The sequence below is a fragment of the Melanostigma gelatinosum genome, assembly GCF_949748355.1.
Source record: "Melanostigma gelatinosum genome assembly, chromosome: 11".
Lineage (NCBI taxonomy): Eukaryota > Metazoa > Chordata > Actinopteri > Perciformes > Zoarcidae > Melanostigma > Melanostigma gelatinosum.
The window spans coordinates 20,095,931-20,114,158 of NC_136644.1; the positions used below are offsets into that span (position 1 = coordinate 20,095,931).

The 18,228-nt window shown below is 43.8% G+C and overlaps 2 protein-coding genes across 3 annotated transcripts in view; both read left to right on the plus strand.

Annotated features, from left to right (window-relative positions):
• Positions 1–18,228, plus strand: part of dclk2a (doublecortin-like kinase 2a) — a 33,513-nt gene that overhangs the window by 13,150 nt on the left and 2,135 nt on the right. Inside the window, exons 3-17 of one of the 2 annotated variants that reach the window (XM_079278782.1) lie at positions 3,754–3,883; positions 6,257–6,355; positions 6,860–6,910; positions 8,910–8,995; positions 10,138–10,225; positions 10,617–10,725; positions 11,306–11,363; positions 11,746–11,865; positions 11,953–12,099; positions 12,187–12,320; positions 12,507–12,584; positions 13,028–13,124; positions 13,990–14,070; positions 14,205–14,318; positions 15,032–15,140. In XM_079278782.1, coding sequence (XP_079134908.1) covers positions 3,754–3,883; positions 6,257–6,355; positions 6,860–6,910; positions 8,910–8,995; positions 10,138–10,225; positions 10,617–10,725; positions 11,306–11,363; positions 11,746–11,865; positions 11,953–12,099; positions 12,187–12,320; positions 12,507–12,584; positions 13,028–13,124; positions 13,990–14,070; positions 14,205–14,318; positions 15,032–15,043 — 1,404 coding nt within the window. In that variant the 3' untranslated portion in view covers positions 15,044–15,140. Of the gene's footprint in view, positions 1–3,753; positions 3,884–6,256; positions 6,356–6,859; positions 6,911–8,909; positions 8,996–10,137; positions 10,226–10,616; positions 10,726–11,305; positions 11,364–11,745; positions 11,866–11,952; positions 12,100–12,186; positions 12,321–12,506; positions 12,585–13,027; positions 13,125–13,989; positions 14,071–14,204; positions 14,319–15,031; positions 15,141–18,228 lie in introns of those variants that run through there. The other variant, XM_079278781.1, reaches the window with a different exon arrangement.
• On the plus strand, positions 15,052–18,181 carry LOC306784004 (uncharacterized protein; the record flags this gene model as incomplete). The annotated part of the gene is made up of 3 exons (XM_079277808.1): positions 15,052–15,162; positions 17,209–18,048; positions 18,149–18,181. Coding segments are annotated over 3 exons (984 nt in total), but the record flags the coding sequence as incomplete, so codon positions are not given.

Genomic DNA, 18,228 nt, shown 5'->3' on the forward strand with positions numbered 1-18,228 from the left:
AGAGCGTTTACTTCCTTGTGTGCAGCTTGCTCAGCCATTTACTGCCTTTTCCACTGCCCTCAATTCTTACCACCTGCTGTTGTGTGACCTTTGTTCTTGGAACACAGCCCTTACTTAAGATTAAGAGAAGGAATTCCCACCCCTTGAGAATCTACTGCAGTGTATTGATACTGTATCGGTTGTGAATATATTTGGATAATATATGTTTTGGTTTTAATGCCTCGAAAAACAAAACGGCCCACTTATTGTATTTGTAAAACCATTATTTGGTTATGCTCATGTTCAATACACAGATTCCTTTTGATATTTCCGTACACACTTGAAGCCCTTGACCTGTATTTCCTCTGTTACCAAGCTAAGCAGGGAAGAAAGTACAGCAAGCAAGTACATCGACTGATGGCGAGCGCAGGAGAAGGTCAGGCATACGAGGGGGGTTGTCTCATCTCTGAGGGCAAACTTCAGTTTAGCCTCAAGACACGTCAGCCAGCCAACACAGAACCCTGCGAACGGTTCACTTCCCTGATTGGCCTAAACGAGCATTAGCAGGACAGGGCTGGCGATGGAGTGCCAATGGCTGTTAATGCTTGCAGAGGTTGACAAGAGCAAAGAGAAACATGGACAATGCAGTTTGACATTCATACACTCCTTTACTCCTTTGCTCGACATAATCTGCTCCACAGATTGTGTGTTGAATTCATTCCTTATTTAGATGCACTCATTTTAACTGGGGAATTGTAAACGGTGCCGTTTACAGAAAAGTTAAAACCATATTTTAACAGACTTCGTCATTTAACACAATTCTTCAACCTCTTGACCTCCTTTTAATTCTTGCCTTTTCAAATGTGTGTCTATGAAGGAACCATTTGTCTCCATTCCCCTGCATTCCCCTGGGTGTCACAGGCTATAGCTTACAAGTACTTTATCACAAACCACAGCAGGGCTAGCCTTGCAGAGAGAGGGGTGTGTGTGTGTAGAGGTGAAAGTAAATGAGAATACAGCCACGGGCAAAGCGACAAAGGTATAATATTCCAGCCCAGAGGTCCTTTTCTTCACAATAAGCCTGTTGCCTCAGGTGGTGCTGGGACAAGCATGTCTTTGGGCAACAGCTCGAAAACGTGGCCTGATAGCGCATGGATTCAAAGTGGAATTCAAATGAATGTGAGGTCATTTAGTCAATCTGTGTGTGTGCCATGCTTTATAAGGTGCAGATGTGAAAATGCAGAGCCTTGTTTGTGGCCACCGAACAGTGTCACGTGACCTAAAGCAAAAGTTAGACCTTTTGGCAACCTGGGGGGACTCGAAAGATACCGTGCCTGGAATTCCTGGATTTAGGAAACAACAAATAACATGTTAGTTAGGTTGATATGTTCATGGAGGCGGATTTTGTAATAGTCGGACAGAGCCCAGCTAGCTGTCTGCCGTTGTTTCAAACCTTTGTGCTTAGCTAAGCTAACCGGCGCTATATTTGACAGACAAATACGAGAGTGGTATAAATCTTCATATCTAAAACTCTGCCAGTAAATAAGTGTATTTCTCAGAATGTTGACTCTTTGGCTGCAGATGTCACCTCGGTCGGTGGTTTCCCTGCCAGGGGACAGACACTGCTCACTTCAGCAATCCCCCGAGGGGGCGGTCTCACATTGTCCTCAAACAAACGACCAGCGTCCTTCATACCAACACAGCCCGCTGAGTGCATGAAAAAATGACAGGATAGCCGTGACGTTGAAAATATCTGCACACCAGAGGAAGCGGTGTGTGAATAAAGGTCAGAGGTCATTGAGAAATATTATCTAATATCTGCATGTAATAGTGTCTCACAATAATACCTTGCGCCACAACAGAGTCCGCTTTTAGACACATACTGTACGTGGTGATTCTTGCACCTGAGCCCTGACGGTATGGTGTGGCGATCAGCTGCCCGGTTCCAGAGTGGAAGCTCATCTCGGCATGTAAGCATATTATATGGACTCTTCTCTTCTACTCTGACTGAATGTTTTTAGTTGAGGCCATGTAAAGAGGCCAACAGTTTGCCTCAAAGATTAGACAAAAGGGGGCATATGAAGGCCATGAAATACTGTTATTGATTATTTATGAACATGTTGGGGATACTGCATCCTGTTTCATTTTTAATTGATGCTGTCTGAATGTAGGACATGTAGAACTGTCACGTGAAGTGTCTTATGTATTATTAATCAACTAAGGCCGACAGCAATGGTATTAATTGGTGGTTTTAAATACTCCGCCTTTACTATTTATGTCGTCAGATGCCTCACTCCTACTCGGCTCCTTTGTCTCCTTTTCTCTCAGCCTCCAACTCTTATTTTTACTGTGGAGATTGTTTGTGCTCTTTAGCTTTTTCGGACCACCAGTTCTTCTGATGCCAATCTTACTCACACACACACACACACACACACACTCACACTCACACTCACACTCACTCTCACTCTCTCTTTTACCCCCACTGTGTCAGCCCCCAATCTCCCCTAGGATCCATCTGTCCACAATCTTATGCCATTTTGTGCTCCTCCCCCTTACTCTTGTTTCAAGAATGTGTGTGTGTGTGTATACTGTACATATGCCTCACAGTGTGTGGGTGCACTTGTGGGGAGTGGGATAATGAATGGATATTTTGCTGCTTTGTCTTCCTACTTGTCAACAGCAACAGAGGGATAATCTGTGTGTGTGTGTGTGTGTGTGTGTGTGTGTGTGTGTGTGTGTGTGTGTGTGTGTACAACTGGCTATAGTTTAAAACTAATTCCTGTTCCTGTCTCAAGGGGTGGGTGGTGGTGGGTGTAAATGGAAAAGCGCTCTGAGCTGCGGAGAAAATGTTGATCACAGAATAGGAAAAGCAAGACAAATTACCCTGCGGCCCGGACGCTAACTGTACTGCTTTCCTGTGACTCTGCATTAACTCTTCAGTATTCCGGATGTCGGGGTGTTTTGACCTTGTCCTGTTGTTGTGCTCTGTCCCTCGATGTTGTTCACTTAATCACATACGGAGTCACTGAGTCACAATCTTATCTTAAGAAACTATTATAAGTCACATATATGCAGCTTAAACATGCACAGTAGAATGACTTAAAGCCTGTAGAATCTGATGCACTAATGCAGAGTAATGTGATGGCAATAACACTGGTGAACCAAACAACATCATCTGTCATCTGTTCACAAATACATCACTATTAAATAAAGCCGCTGGTATTCACAATAAGTGAATGCACCCTTGAGTAGTGGTAGAAAGTTACTCATTTCCTAATTTGTAATACTATACCAAAGTACAATTTTGAGGTACTTCTACAGTACTGTACTTGTACAGCCCAAAAATATTATTTAAAAAAAAGAATGCATTGCTGTCGTTTGAACAACTAGTAGTTGTAAAGTAGTTAAAATTCACTCCACCTGGACCAGGTAAAACAAAGTAAAATGTCCTTCTGGTGTTTCTCACCAAATGCATTGTGTGTGCAATGATTGCATTCCCTTCCTCATACAACATATGCAAAGCAGATATTCTATATTTTAAATTCTGCATTGTTTATGGCCTTGTTTGCGAACTTGCTTTTTTCTTCTACTTCTTGCTAGTTAGTAAATAACACATGGATCAATTTTCACTGTGTATATTTTTATGGTATTGCAATTTTTTACATCTGTAAAACGTGAGCCTGCTGCCTCTGAATATCAAAACAAGTAGATTAGTTTTATTCCCCTCTTAATATCATCTATCCTTTTAATTTTTCCCTACCCTTCCTCCTCCAGATTATCTGCCTGCAGGACTTCTTCGGGGACGACGATGTGTTTATAGCGTGCGGCCCGGAGAAGTACCGCTATGCTCAGGACGACTTTGTGTTGGATCAAAGTGGTAAGGCTTCCACAGCCTTTATGACTGGTAGGCCTGACTAAGACGAACTAAACGTGTGTGTGTGTGTGTGTGTGTGTGTGTGTGTGTGTGTGTGTGTGTGTGTGTGTGTGTGTGTGTGTGTGTGTGTGTGTGTGTGTGTGTGTGTGTGTGTGTGTGTGTGTGTGTGTGTGTGTGTGTGTGTGTGTGTGTGTGTGTGTGTGTGCGTGCGTGCGTGCGTGCGCGCGTGTAATAATATTGTCTTACATTGTCTTTCCAATTGAATTCAGAAAGTTATAATTTTAATAGTAGAAAGTGAGCTTTTGTAGTCAGTCCAGGATCTGCAGAAAATAATCAGTGATGCACATTCTCACACACACACACACGCGCGCGCACACACATTCTGTAAGGAGTGCACACAGGTAGGATATGACCTCCTTAAACCATATTACGCAACCTTGTGGGAAGGAAAAGGTAGTTTATTATGGTGACAATCCGATTATTGACATCCTGTTTCATTTTTTATTGTTGTGTCAGGTTAGCTAACAGGGAGGCATATCTTAATACACACTGTGTTAAAGGTGCAGTATGTAAGACATGGCCACATGCGCCAAAGAAATAGGAGGCATCATTTCACCTCTACCACTGACTCCATAGAAACTAAGTTTAATGTTACATCAGTTAAAAAATAGAATAAAATAATAAAAGCCGAACTACTAACTAACAGCAGGGCAAGAATATGCAAAATTCCCAGTGCTGCCGCTGGCCACAGCCCACTGTGACTTCCGGCGCTGGGGTTTGCGGCGGCTGAGCTGCTACAGCTAGCCTCTATCTGAAGGTTTTTATTTTTTCTGCCAATAAACAAACTACCAAATATACATAGACCCTGTACCTACAACATGCAGCTTCTTCATTCTGTGGACTGAGGGCAGACTGGATGCTACACTGACTCTCTATCGCCTCTTAAGGAACGAGTGGCATTACAAGACAGAATGGGCCGGGCTAGCTGGTTAGCATGCTCATTTCCGTAGATATCTCTGCAACACATCGACGTCTTTCACATAACATTAACACTGTAACCTCTTCATCTTCCGTTGATAATGTTAGTTCATGTTTTGGATGTTTTTAATTCAAATTCTAGCCATTTCTTACACATTGCACCTTTAACCGTTACTGAGGATGAGTGCATGAGTGATGGGGCGTCGGTCCTATTCAGAGATAGTTTTGAGCTTCCGTCCCACTTACACTCCTCTGCTCCACTTTTAAGAATTAGGTCTTTGAAAGAACAAAAGAGGCACACTGTAACTATGCTGAAGGTACAGAGGCTGCTCTTCCTTTTGCAAAATGGATCCAACACACATTCTACTGTTTAAAAGACCAAAACAATGTATGGTGTAATAAGAAGAACTTAAAACTGACCATATATCTTTTCTCAGCTGAAGAGCTTTTAGATTAGAGGGGTTGTCCTGGAAAACGATTTGGTTTGTTGGGGTTTTGCATGTCAACCACAAGCAAGTGTATTATATTGAGTTCCCCTTTTAATCAGTCAGTGAAATATGTATGTGATGATAAATAGCATGGGGAGCACATTACAAATGCACAGCGGGTGTGCTTCTGTGGGCGTGTTTTCTTTTTTTCTTCATGTGTCTGTCATTACATTAAACCTCTCACCGCCCCCACCCTCATTAATACAAACCTGACAAGTCTCCTACAAGCTTCACAACATCTGCTCTCGCTGCACACAGCTACAAAGCAAAACCAGCAGAGGCATGCAGCAAACAGCATGAAAGCTTTACTCTCGTTGTAAAAGACATCACTGGTGCGTACCAAATCTTTGGGTGAGAGTCTCTGTATCAGCCTCTGTTTTTGGTATGTAGGGAAGTGTGTATGTAGTGTCTACAAAATGTTTTTGAAAGTTGCCTGGTCATATATGTAGTCTTGTTTACTTATCCTTTAATCAGATAGTTATTCCGTTGAATCATTTATTGTACGGCTGCTTGTTTTCGACAACATTTCACATTTGAGAAGTTTATTCAGGTCATAGAAGGTGACGTTATCCAATTATAATTTTAGATAAGTCGGGAATCAGCAGGATACTGTATGCAAAAAAAGTATTGTTTTGGTAAAAAAACGACTGGTACCGAATATCATTTCATTAATTTGTTCTTCTGCGCTTTTTTTAAATCTGTTTTGACTAAACACTATTTGCGACTATTTCATTTGGTGCTTCTCTGTCCCCATGTGTGACCAGCATTCATTAAATCATGCAACATCAATAACAGTCCCAGGGTCATATCCCTGGTACAGCAGCTTGCTATGCATAAGTGTGCCACATTAACTCTGACTGAGAGGAAAGAACAGGTTTGTTTATAAGGGAAGGTTAATATATACGATGGTGACCGACTGAGCGTGTTGTCCCCCCAGAATGCAGAGCGGTAAAGACGTCGCACAGCCGCCCTGCTACTCCAAACCGGACAGCTAAGAGCCCCAGACCTTCGCGGCGCAGCAAGTCCCCTGGTGCAGGTAAAACACATGGCTACACACATAACAACTGTCTGTATTAACTCTGTTAAATGAAGAGATATCCATGCATATTTAACATAGTAACTTGTAGATAGATAATATGAAAGGTCAAGTCTTTTATCATTATATGTGTAAAAATATGTTAAACAAGTCTAATCCCCTTTTTCTGATGCCAAAAAACGACACTGTAAGGTCATCTGTGTGTGACAGGCTGAGTAATAGCTTTTTTATTCAGCAGCTTCATCCTGAACCCTCAGTTGTGACAGAATGACTTTGCAATTTGTGTGGTGCATTGAGAGATGGTGACATTCTGCTGAGTAATGAGTGTTCTACAAGTCATTACGTCAGTTTAAAAGAAGAGACATGTGAGCGGTTGCCAGTTTGGAGAGCTTGCAGTCTAAGTTCATCCCTGGAAGTTCCAAACTCTTTCAACGTATGTTGTAATGTGCTTATACCTAATAATATCTGCCTGACTATTCTTTCTGTCTGCTTTTGACACTGCAGCAAGGCGACCTGTCCACTACTCCACCAGTCAGTCGCCAATCAAATCCCCAGGTGAGGCTCGTGCTACCGACACAAAGTTTGCCGAATCAAACACCTGCCACATCAATTTACTCTCATCATCGTTGAGTAAAACAGCTGTAGAGTTCTCTTCTTCTCTTGTGAATTAAAGCTGGCTCTGGTGGGTTAAAGGTGCTGAATTCCAAATTCATATCGATGATTGAGGGATTGTCTCGTCATGGATTGCAATGCTAATATGCTTAATGTCACATATGCTAAAAGTCACGTACAAATGTGCAACATTCCACTCCAAACAGTAGCATGTGAACATGCTGACATCCAAGCACGGCGAGTTAACAGCATGTTGAAGTTGTTCTCATATTGTGCAGACTGTAGTTATGAGCAGCCAAATAGGAAAAACCTTTCACTTGAGCCTTCTAGTTGTTCAAGTCACAGATATTGGGAATATTTCATAGCTGCAATATCTTGCAACATGGTGGAAGGGAGTCACATGGGCCAAGGAAGAACCCGTCACACGGGGCGGATAAACAAATTATTTTTCACTTTGGTTGACATTGTATGGTGCTGGTAGTTGCATTTTGCCTCGGCGGAGGTCTACGTTCTCTGGGTGCCCTTCTCGTTTTATCATGTTTTACCGTTTCTATCCATCTAATTTGAAAGCCAGCTGCTGCAGATCCACTGATTACTCACTTCTGAGATGTGTTAATTAAATCCTGCTCTCACTGAACAGTTGGATCACATGCCTGTAAATCTGTAGCAGCTGAGGTGCTGAAAAGTGTACTTGTGACACATTAAAAAGCTGAAGCTTTGTTTAAAATGTTCCCAGATAGTGCTTCAAAAGCTCCTTTATAAAAACAGGATGAATACCCAGAGGAAAGGTATGTGAGGAGCTCGAAGTGAAAACACAATGAAACAAAAACTGTGAAGCAGTGGTGTAAAGACGCAGCCTGTAGGCAGTGTGAAGTGATTTTCCTCAGCTCAGCTGGCTTTACGCAGATGAAGAGATTGAGAGTTAAAGTTTGACGCATTATGTCTCTGTGTTCGTGCCAGAAACCAAGAGAGACGTTGGCAGAAGTAATCTGTGCTTGAGAGAGTGAATCACTCAAACAATAAAAGCTCTCGTCTTTGCTGCGTGCTTGTGTATATTATGAATATGTGTTACATAGCAATACGATGTCCATCAATATTTTGGTACAAACTGAACCAAATCATTTGAGGCATACATTATTTTACCATGTATATATTCGAATCATATTCATTCAGTACATCAATTGCAAAAGGATTCAGCAGTTTAGACCGTAGTCCATGTGAGCCAACTCTTTCTCCTAAAGGAATAGATTTCACAGTTGCGACGCTGTAAGTAATGTGTTAGAACTGTGGGTAAGTGCTGTTTGCTGTTTCTTGTCTTGGAGGTTATTATTGTAGTTTTGCAGTTCAGCAGATGGCAAAAATGTTGAATGTGAAACCTAAAGAACACACAAAGGAAACCAGCAGCTTCAAAAAACACAAAAACAATGTAACAGCAGTTGCCTGCAGGTGGCACAAGCTACAGCCTGCTGAATGTGAATGTGTGAGTTAGTTGGAGCCAGTAAAGTCACATTTAATGTGTCCGAAATATTTTAAAGCTTTCACGCCGGCGACAACCATGGCATTATGTTTTTGGGTTGTTCGCCGGTACCACTGAACCAACGCAATATCCCAGGAATCACTTAAAATATGGCACGAACGTCTACTTTGAATCAAGGATGAGCTCATTAGAGTGTGGTGGTCAAAGGTCACTGTGATAACTCCGTTATTCTGGTCTTATATATGCTAGTGCTCTCTCCTGGATGCATTGCTGTGGATCACATGTAAATATTATGGGCTACCTGGTAGTGGAAAGAAAGGCAGCTTTAAACGAGCTGAGTCACAGGCAGGTAGTTTCATCCACTCACACACTTGTGGATGCTGTACAAACCACACTTGTACTCACAGTCCTAGTGACTCTTTCCTCTGCTCTTGCATGTGTCCTTCCCTGTTTTTCTCCATGTAGTAAACGGTGTCTCAAGCAGCCAGATCTCAACTCCCAAGTCCTCCACTCCGTCGCCCACCAGTCCCCGAACCGTCCCTAGTTTTACGGTAAGACGGTATATCACAGCCATGTGTGTCCGTAATAAAATACGTTTTTTGAGAAGTCACGTCACAGACTGGTAGCCATCTTTGACCTAGAGGTCTATGTACAGTCCATGTTGCTGCAGCTCTGTGATGTATTTTTGGTGGAGTCAGAGATACTAATCTGTTTTATTGATGGATTCTCTCAGCCCAGTCAGAGACTTATCCATTCACATTCATTTGGCAGGACACTAGATTTTGATGATTTACTGACAGCTTTAAAATTCACTGGCGAGAGGTAGAATAGAGTAACACTTTTTAGAAGAAATGAAATGAGGAAGCACAAGGATGTCAATAACGTCGCTGCTCACTCTCCAAGTTCTAAACACGACCATGACAATGTTCCATTTCTACTCCAGTCCAGAGGACGACCCTTTTAGACTGAATAATAGATCCTGACTGTCAGGTATAGGGCATCATGGTGCAGAACTCTGCTGTACATAATGGAAAGGATCACCGGTCTTGTTTTAATGCCGCATTTATGGCTGACATTTCAAAAATATAGCCATAAGATTCTGAAATTGCCACGGCTGTGCTCTGCAGAAAGGACGCTCTTAAGAAATGAATCATTCATTTGGAGCCATAATGGTTTTATGTGCAGTGATAATGGAGGAGGATATATATCCCGGTAGCTCTGGCACCTTGGACATGTTGAAGGGCAGGCTTAGTTTAGAGCTTGTTCACTGTTTAAGTAATATTATTAAGTTGTACTGTGTCAAAAAATGTTACGTTTTGGTCGAATATCTTAACGTACTGTCCAGCCACATGCAGTTTTTCTAGTTTAAGAATAAAAAGTATGTTGAACATTGGCTTTTTATGTGTGAATAGTCAATAATTGACCATGAAAATTGTGCAGCTTGTAAAATGAGATGTATAATGTTTGTTAATTACTCAAATTTCATGCCATCTGAAACATTTTTATGCAACACAATGCCGTCAGCCAGAGCCTTTAAAAACAATGACCTACCAATGATAAACCGTTGTTTTATCCATGTACAGCAAGTTCTGTGGGTGCTGTTGAAGCCTGAGGTTACCATGGTGATTTGTCTGAGGGTTTAGTTGTAGGCCAGGCTCTCACCTCTATTCTTGTTTCTTTTTGCATCCTGCAGGTCCCTCCGTCACTTTACAGCTCATCCTCAAATGTAAATCGATCGCGAAACAACCACCAGGAGCAAAGCGATCGACTGAGTCCAGAGGGTACGTCTTCTCCCACGCTCTCATTCACTGTCACATGGACTCCATCACCCTCTAGCATGTAGAAATGACATTGGATCACCTCATCTTTTCCCATCAGGACACATTTAACAATTTGCTTACACAACAAAAGTGTCAAAGGAGTGGGCCTCGTGTGGATGATAAGAGTGGAACATCCCAGTGCTGTGTGAGCAGATACTCGTCTAAATGATTTTAGGGCTGCGCGTAGGACTAAAGGAGATTGCCGTGCATCGTGGAGCCTGTGTGTGATATCTTGTTGCACAGCGTGTGGTTCCATCAGTCTGAGAACCGGTTGAGTTGAGTCAGAGCTCCCTTTGTGTTATTGGATAGCAAGGCTCGTCTGTTGCCTGTTGTAACTGCGCTCTCTCCTCAGCAGTTAATGGAAACCGCTACATGCCCGCCTCGACCATCTCGGAAAAATACGAGATAGGCAGGGTCATCGGAGATGGCAACTTCGCTGTGGTGAAAGCGTGTGTGGAGCGGTAGGTGAAACGCATTCACTCGCACTGCAAACGTGTAACGATGAGTTGGCAGTGTGATCACTGCACACGGCTGCCGGGCCGTGCAACTCATTGAGACGTGCGCCGCGTGCGGCAACCGCTCCATCAGGGTTTTTTTGATCCTGATCACAGGTATTGTGGAGACAGAATTATCCCATAGATTAAACCCCGCTGAGAAATCCCTTCATGAGCCGTTTGATCTCTGAGTCAACACACTGCCCAGGCAGACAGGGAGACGATGATGATGATGAGAGGAAGCCTGTCAAGTGTGTGTGTTCCCATAATCTGAGGCACCTTCCTTGAAAGTACTTGGAGGTTCCCTGTAGAGTCACTTGTCGCTCTTCATCCTGGTGTGAGTTGTTGAGCCTGACTGTATCTGCTCTGTACCTCTTGTATGAACGTGGCTAGTGCAGCTAACATGCCTCTCCAATAACTCTGTAGCAATGTTCCTGCTCACTGTAACTGAGGCTCTCTTGTGAGTACTTGATTTGAATTACAGATATTGTTTTGCAGCATCAGTGCTGTTTTTATTATTGGACCTAATTGCCCTGTTTCTTCTCAGGTCCACAGGAAAAGAGTTTGCACTGAAGATCATCGACAAGGCCAAGTGCACTGGAAAGGTCTCGCTCTGTCTTTTTTTTTTTTTTTTTCCTCGCCATCTCCTTGTCCCGTTTCTTCTTTTTGTCTATTGCTGTCAGACCTGTGCACACACTCTCAAGGGTCACATGTTCCAGAGTTCATTATTAACACACTCCACCCCACTGTGCGTCCCTCTGATCCTCCTATCCGACACACTGAGATTACGCCAGTAATGTTTTATTCATCACCGAACTCAAATTATCTTCACACTTTCACACACGTGCAATGACACACACTGACTCACACACATCCTTGACACGAATTCAGATTCAATCAACAATGCAGTGTCTTTTGATGAGCATCAATGGATCCGTGTCCTGGAGCACACAGTGACTTGGATGTGTTGTCTCTGTGCGTTTCCAGGAGCACCTCATAGAGAATGAGGTCGCGGTGCTGCGGAAGGTGAAACACCCAAACATCATCATGTTGATAGAGGAGGTGGACACGCCCGCTGAACTCTACCTGGTTATGGAGCTTGTCAAGGTACAGAAGAGGCTAATAGCGAGGGGGGCAATAGCGACATTTCTCTATTTGGTTTGATCTCTAACCACATTGTTGATGTTGACACAGGGAGGGGATTTATTCGATGCCATCACCTCCTCGGCCAAATACACAGAGAGAGACGCCTGTGTCATGGTGTACAATCTCGCTGGAGCTCTGAAGTACCTGCACAGCACGAACATCGTCCACAGAGACATTAAACCAGAGAACTTGCTGGTATACATTTACACTCACACCAGTTGGTTTTTTTCCCTACAAATCCAGCTGCTCAGTGGGCTTTAACCGAGCATTATTATGTTTTAGGTGTTTGAATATCCAGATGGTACCAAGTCATTGAAACTGGGGGACTTTGGCCTGGCCACAGTGGTGGAAGGACCTCTGTACACCGTGTGTGGAACTCCTACATATGTGGCTCCAGAAATCATCTCGGAGTCCGGGCAAGCTAGATCTTTATTTCGTTTTATTTCTTATTTTACACATTAGTCTTTCCAAAATTTGAATACGTTGTTTTGCTGCTTTATATCCGGTCACTCGGCCATCTTGTTTGCAGTAAGCCATTTAGCTGCTTGTTAATCCTTAAGTGACCCTTTCTGGCTCTTTCTGTCTCTCCTCTCTTCCCACAGTTACGGTCTGAAGGTGGATGTCTGGGCTGCAGGTGTCATTACCTACATCCTTCTGTGTGGCTTCCCTCCGTTCAGAAGGTACTCGTCCTCAGTTCATCTCGCCCGATAAAGCTCACGTTTGAACTGACTCAAACCATGTCGACATCATTAATTCATGAATGATACATGCATAATACATGTGGGTAATATTGATATATGATAATATTAAAAAGGATTCAGTCACATTATTTGGCAACTTGTTTTTCATACTAATGACCTTTTGCTACATCGACAAACAGTTGCTGTGATTAGTCGTCGTGTTAAGGATTGTCATCCTGCAGTCAGTGTGGGGAGGAATTGACTTAACGTAATGTAAACCATGTGTAATCTACAGTACTTCATGGTTATTGTAATAAGCACATAATTAAACGATAGGTTACAGGTGAGGCCATTTATTATTATGCAAAGTTCAGTGATGGTTTTTTTTCACAATGGCAGTGTGCCATGTGTTTATGAATCTGTTTGCGTATCTTTTTATGTAGTGAGAGTGACCTGCAAGAGGATCTGTTTGACCAGATCCTTCTCGGGCGACTGGACTTTCCCAGTCCTTACTGGGACAACATCACCGACTCAGCCAAGGTTGGGACCACACACGCATACAAGCAACACCAACAACAACACACACACACGCACTTATATCACACGTAATGACATTGCATTGATCCCATTAATTTTCCTTCAGGATTTCACGAACCCTTACGTAACCGGAATGAGGCCAGAACAATTCTACCTTTTAACTGAGTGCAGTGGTTTCAAAAAGTCTGAAATAGATCTCCAAATAGTTTATACACACACACGCACCATGTGAACCCACACGGTTCACTCTCCAGTAATGACTACTGTCTGCCGAACAAAACCGAAACGCCTCCAACCCTCTAAATTAGCGTCATGTGTTCGGGTGACAGCCCACATTCAGCATGCTAGTTAAACCCACTGTTATTACAGCGGCCCTGTCACTGTAGACATGTGCACAGTTATAGACACCACAGCATGAAACTACTTGCAGTTCTGCAGCCTTGTGCAGGTGTACGTTTACGAAAGGCTGACAGTAGGTGTTGATATGCTGAACTGTGTTCATGCTCATTTTAAGGCTATGAGCGTCTGTCATGATACAGCAAATGTATGTGAAATCAAACGTGGAATACTTAAAGCTACGCTTATCAATATTTCTGCAATATGCGAAGGGATGGTGAAAGGTGACTACATATGGATATAGAGTTCCTAGAACTCATCCTTCAGCTCATTGCTTTGGTTTTGTTGCCTGCAACGTCACTGTTTTGCTCCATTCACACTGCTTTTATCAGTGCTGTTTAGCTGCAGCAGGCAACTCTTTTCCTTCCTCCTCGTGTGTGTGTGTGTGTGTTGTCAAAGTCAGGTCACAATGACACAACCCCCTGTTAAGAAGTTAGAAGAATGTTGTAAACTGTGGTGTGTTTTGTTGCAGGAGCTGATTGGAAAGATGCTGCAGGTCAACGCTGAGGCCCGGTACACAGCACAAGACATCCTCCACCACCCGTGGGTCACGGTATGTCACAGTCCTGTTCGTCTCTGTGTTTGCATGCGTTTGTGCGCACACAACTGCGTCTGTACACTGACGTGGTTTCTTGTGTGGAGACCCATTGCGCCGCGTCACCTCATTGCATGTTTGTGTGTATGTAGGACGAAGTGATCACGGAGAACAACATGAAGATGGAGGTCACAGGTAAACTGAAGACGCACTTTAACACTGCACCTAAGCACAACAACACCACGGCGGGAGTGTCCGTCATCATGGTAAGCACCCAAAAATATTCACAGACCAAGGTATTCACAATTCAGTAAATACCCCGGTTATATTTTTCCACATTTTGTATGTTATTGACTGCAGTCCTTTTTAGAGAGTGCTCTCTCAGCTTCATGAGATTGCTAACTTTCAGTGACCTCTTTAATCTGCAGTGTTGATGTTTCGACGTGGGTTTAATAGTAATTGACAAGCTGTCTGAAGCAGCTTGAACATGTCAGGCCCTTTTCCAAACACTGACTGCATGGAAGTCAATCTCTGACCCACATACAGAAGATTGAGCTTCTTCTAATTCACTTTTATATGAATCGTACGCCCTTTTAATCATCGGTCTAAGAATATCTGACCTCAATCATGGTCCATGACTACGTCCAAGACAACCTTCTAAACAACTTGTGCTGCTGTAAACATGTAAGACGTGATTTTAGAGACGGGATGATGGGGAACTAACTAGGACAGGACAGAATAAATCATTCCTGTAGCAGTCTCATTCCTCCTTCCTGTCTGTTTCAAGCATCACTTGCATCACTTCCTGTTGTACAGTTTGACTTCGTCCACTCCTCCATCTCATCAGTTCACACTTCTCATTAGCCCACTCTCTTCAGTCTGTCTGTCTGAACTGCATAAGGGGACGTGTCCAGCTCAACATTAGATTTGATCCTCGCTGCAAAGAGCCTCATTTCTTGTTGTAAATTTCATTTGACAGTTTGAGGTGTAAATGCGGAACCTGGCCTCGGCCCCGCCTCCTCCTCTCCATCTTCTTCCTCCTACCTCCTCCTCACCCCTCCCTCACACCCAACTCCAGGACCAAAGGGGACGCCTGGAGCTGAGAGCCGGGTACACACTTCATACCCCTCCTCCTGCTCCCTTCTTCCTTTCCAGCCATGGCCCTTCCCTTCACCCACTTCCCTCCAGCTATAACAACTCCCACCCCCGTTGCTCTCCCTTTCCCTTCCTTCCCGCCTCTTTTTCAGGCCCCCTGTTGCTCTTCACCAGCCGCCTGCTGAAGTAACTGCTCTCAATAACCAGCTGATGTGGACGTCAATAAAACTCTCCCAACATGCACTCTGTCCTAAACCCCTCTTGACTGTTTTCATACTTTTCATTCTGCTCCTTCGCTCAACTTTCATTCCATTCGTATCAATCACAAGCTTTTGTGGGATGTGAAAATAACTGTTGGTTGCGTTTGTGTGGTCACGATGTCACTGCGGTTGTTTGGCATGTTTACAGTGCTAATGCAAGAGCAGTTTGATTTGCCTCCCTCTCTGCCGCCATATTTCATTTTTTGTTTGTGATGTCATTCAAAATAGCTCCTTAAAATGAACTTTCTGTGCTTCCACAAATCTATAATTGGTTGCTCAGCACTGTTCAATGGTGCTCTGGTGCCACCTGGTGGGGAAGAAATGAGAACCGCGTCTGCACCATTTTGTAGTTTCAATTTGCAGAGATGGATGCTGAAGCCGATGTGGCTTTATTGCCTTGGATACGATATTCTCCCGCCAATTGTAAAGGACAGGGCTGACGATTTATATATTTTTCTTGTCAACAAATCCTGAATGAAAAGACCAAAACCAACGTCCGTCTCTCAATACTTTCTGTGACTCTCAGACAAAAAGTCAGTTGGTTCCTATGGAAGATGTGGATCTACAACAGAGGGTCACAAATATAAAGCTGAACTTCATGCCTCTGGGCCAGCAGGAGAACTGTACGTGTGGGGTTGAGTCAAAAGAAACTGTGTTTACTGAACATATCATGCAGTGCAACAGTGCGGCTCATGGATGTTTTTTTAATAGTTTTTGACAACAATAGAGCTCTATGGCACGGAAGAATAAGCGATATCAGCCCAACAGGCAACAACTCATTCTTGGTTTTAGTCTTGTCAGGTGTTTTGTTGACAAACAAAAAAGATTTAGAATAATGTCAGTCCCACCTTTTAAAACTACAACATTATAAAAACATATTTAAACATACTTCACCACTGTATTCCATCACGTTCTATATAAATACAGCACGAATTGATACGGGTTTCTGCCTGAAGTTGTCACTTGTAGAAAATCCAACCCAGTCTTCTCAAATGCAAAGGGTCATTTGGTCCAAACCAATTTGTGTTTCACTGATCTGAAGTACCAGATTTAGCATTGAGTTGGAAAAACAACTGTCCACAGGCCTCCATGCTTGTTGTGTTGACTTTGTTTTGTGAAGCTGTGAGTAAGACTAGTCTCTGTCCCTTTTTTGCTTCTCCCCTCTCCCTGCATTACGTCCCTGCGAATTAGCTCCAAGGCAATGGTACGTACTAACACTAAGCGCCTTGTGTGTTCTGCTGCTGAGGTTCAGCACAAGGGCAAATGAGGAACATGAGATCTGCTCGTGTTCTGTCCTCTATAAGAACACATCATTGGCTTTACTCGAGACGAAGGCATCATGTATTTATCTGTTGACTGGAAGTGTCTACTTTCTCATTTGCCCTTTCTCTGCACATAGAACAGCAGCGATGATCTGATTTGTCTTCTCGCGGGGTGTGCGAAAACAACACTGACTTTTTGTTTGATCATCTTTCAGTTATTTATGTCCATTTCCATTAGCTTGTTTCATTGTGCGTGTTGTTCATTCATAGACATCATTGAAAAAAACACAAGACTGGGTCAGCGGTTAATGGTTGTAGGTTTAAAAAGGAAACAATTCGTTTATTAAATCCCATTTCTTACTGCAAGAGCTAGAGATCTTTCACAGGAAGTCACACAAACATTATTCCTTTTACACTAAAGTTTCCTGAATTCAATGTAGATTGAGGCACAGTATCTCTCTCTCTGTTCTGATTGGTGTTGTTAATGCTTCAATAGTACGCAAGTATCAAGCTGATGGTCTGTTCGTCTGTTTTGCCAGAGCACAGCTCTAGATAAGAAGACCATCCCGCTCACCGCCCTTCATCGTCCACAGCCCCAACCGGTGCCATGTCCTCCGCCGTCGGCTGGCAAGAAAGTGCCATCTTCCCTTTCAGTCAAACCAGCCTCACTAACGAAGTCAGGACCGGCTTCACCAAACAAACGGGCGTCACGCACCAAAGAACCAAAACCCGCCACGCTGGCGTCGCCCACCAAGACCGCTCGTCTCAAGGCACCCAAGACTCTTGTGCCTGATGCTACACCCACCGCTGATGCTCCCTGCGCTCATTCCCCAACTGACGGTGTTGATTTCCCTCCTTCTGCTCCCATAAGTTTACCTCTTTTCTCCCCTTCACCCTCTGCCGAAACGTTCCCTGTCACCCGTTTGCCCGTTTCCTCCGATCCTGAAATAGGAACGTCGCCCTTCTCCGCTCCCTGCTTTTCTTTCGAAACTCCCTCACTCTCTGACCATCCTGCTGTTTTTACCGGCAACACTCCCTCTACACCCGTCTCGTGCCCTCCCTCGTCATCTCCAACCAAACCAGCCTCTCTTTCTCCCTCTTCCCCCAGCAAACCAGTCTCTCTTTCTCCCTCTTCTCCCACCAAACCAGCCTCTCTTTCTCCCTCTTCCCCCAGCAAACCAGCCTCTCTTTCTCCCTCTTCTCCCACCAAACCAGCCTCTCTTTCTCCCTCTTCTCCAACCAGACCAGCCTCTCTTTCTCCCTCTTCCCCCAGCAAACCAGCCTCTCTTTCTCCCTCTTCTCCAACCAAACCAGCCTCTCTTTCTCCCTCTTCCCCCAGCAAACCACCCTCTCGTTCTCCCTCTTCCCCCACCAAACCAGCCTCTCTTTCTCCCTCTTCTCCCACCAAACCAGCCTCTCGTTCTCCCTCTTCCCCCAGCAAACCAGCCTCTCTTTCTCCCTCTTCTCCCACCAAACCAGCCTCTCTTTCTCCCTCTTCTCCCACCAAACTAGCCTCTCTTTCTCCCTCTTCTCCCACCAAACCAGCTTCTCTTTCTCCC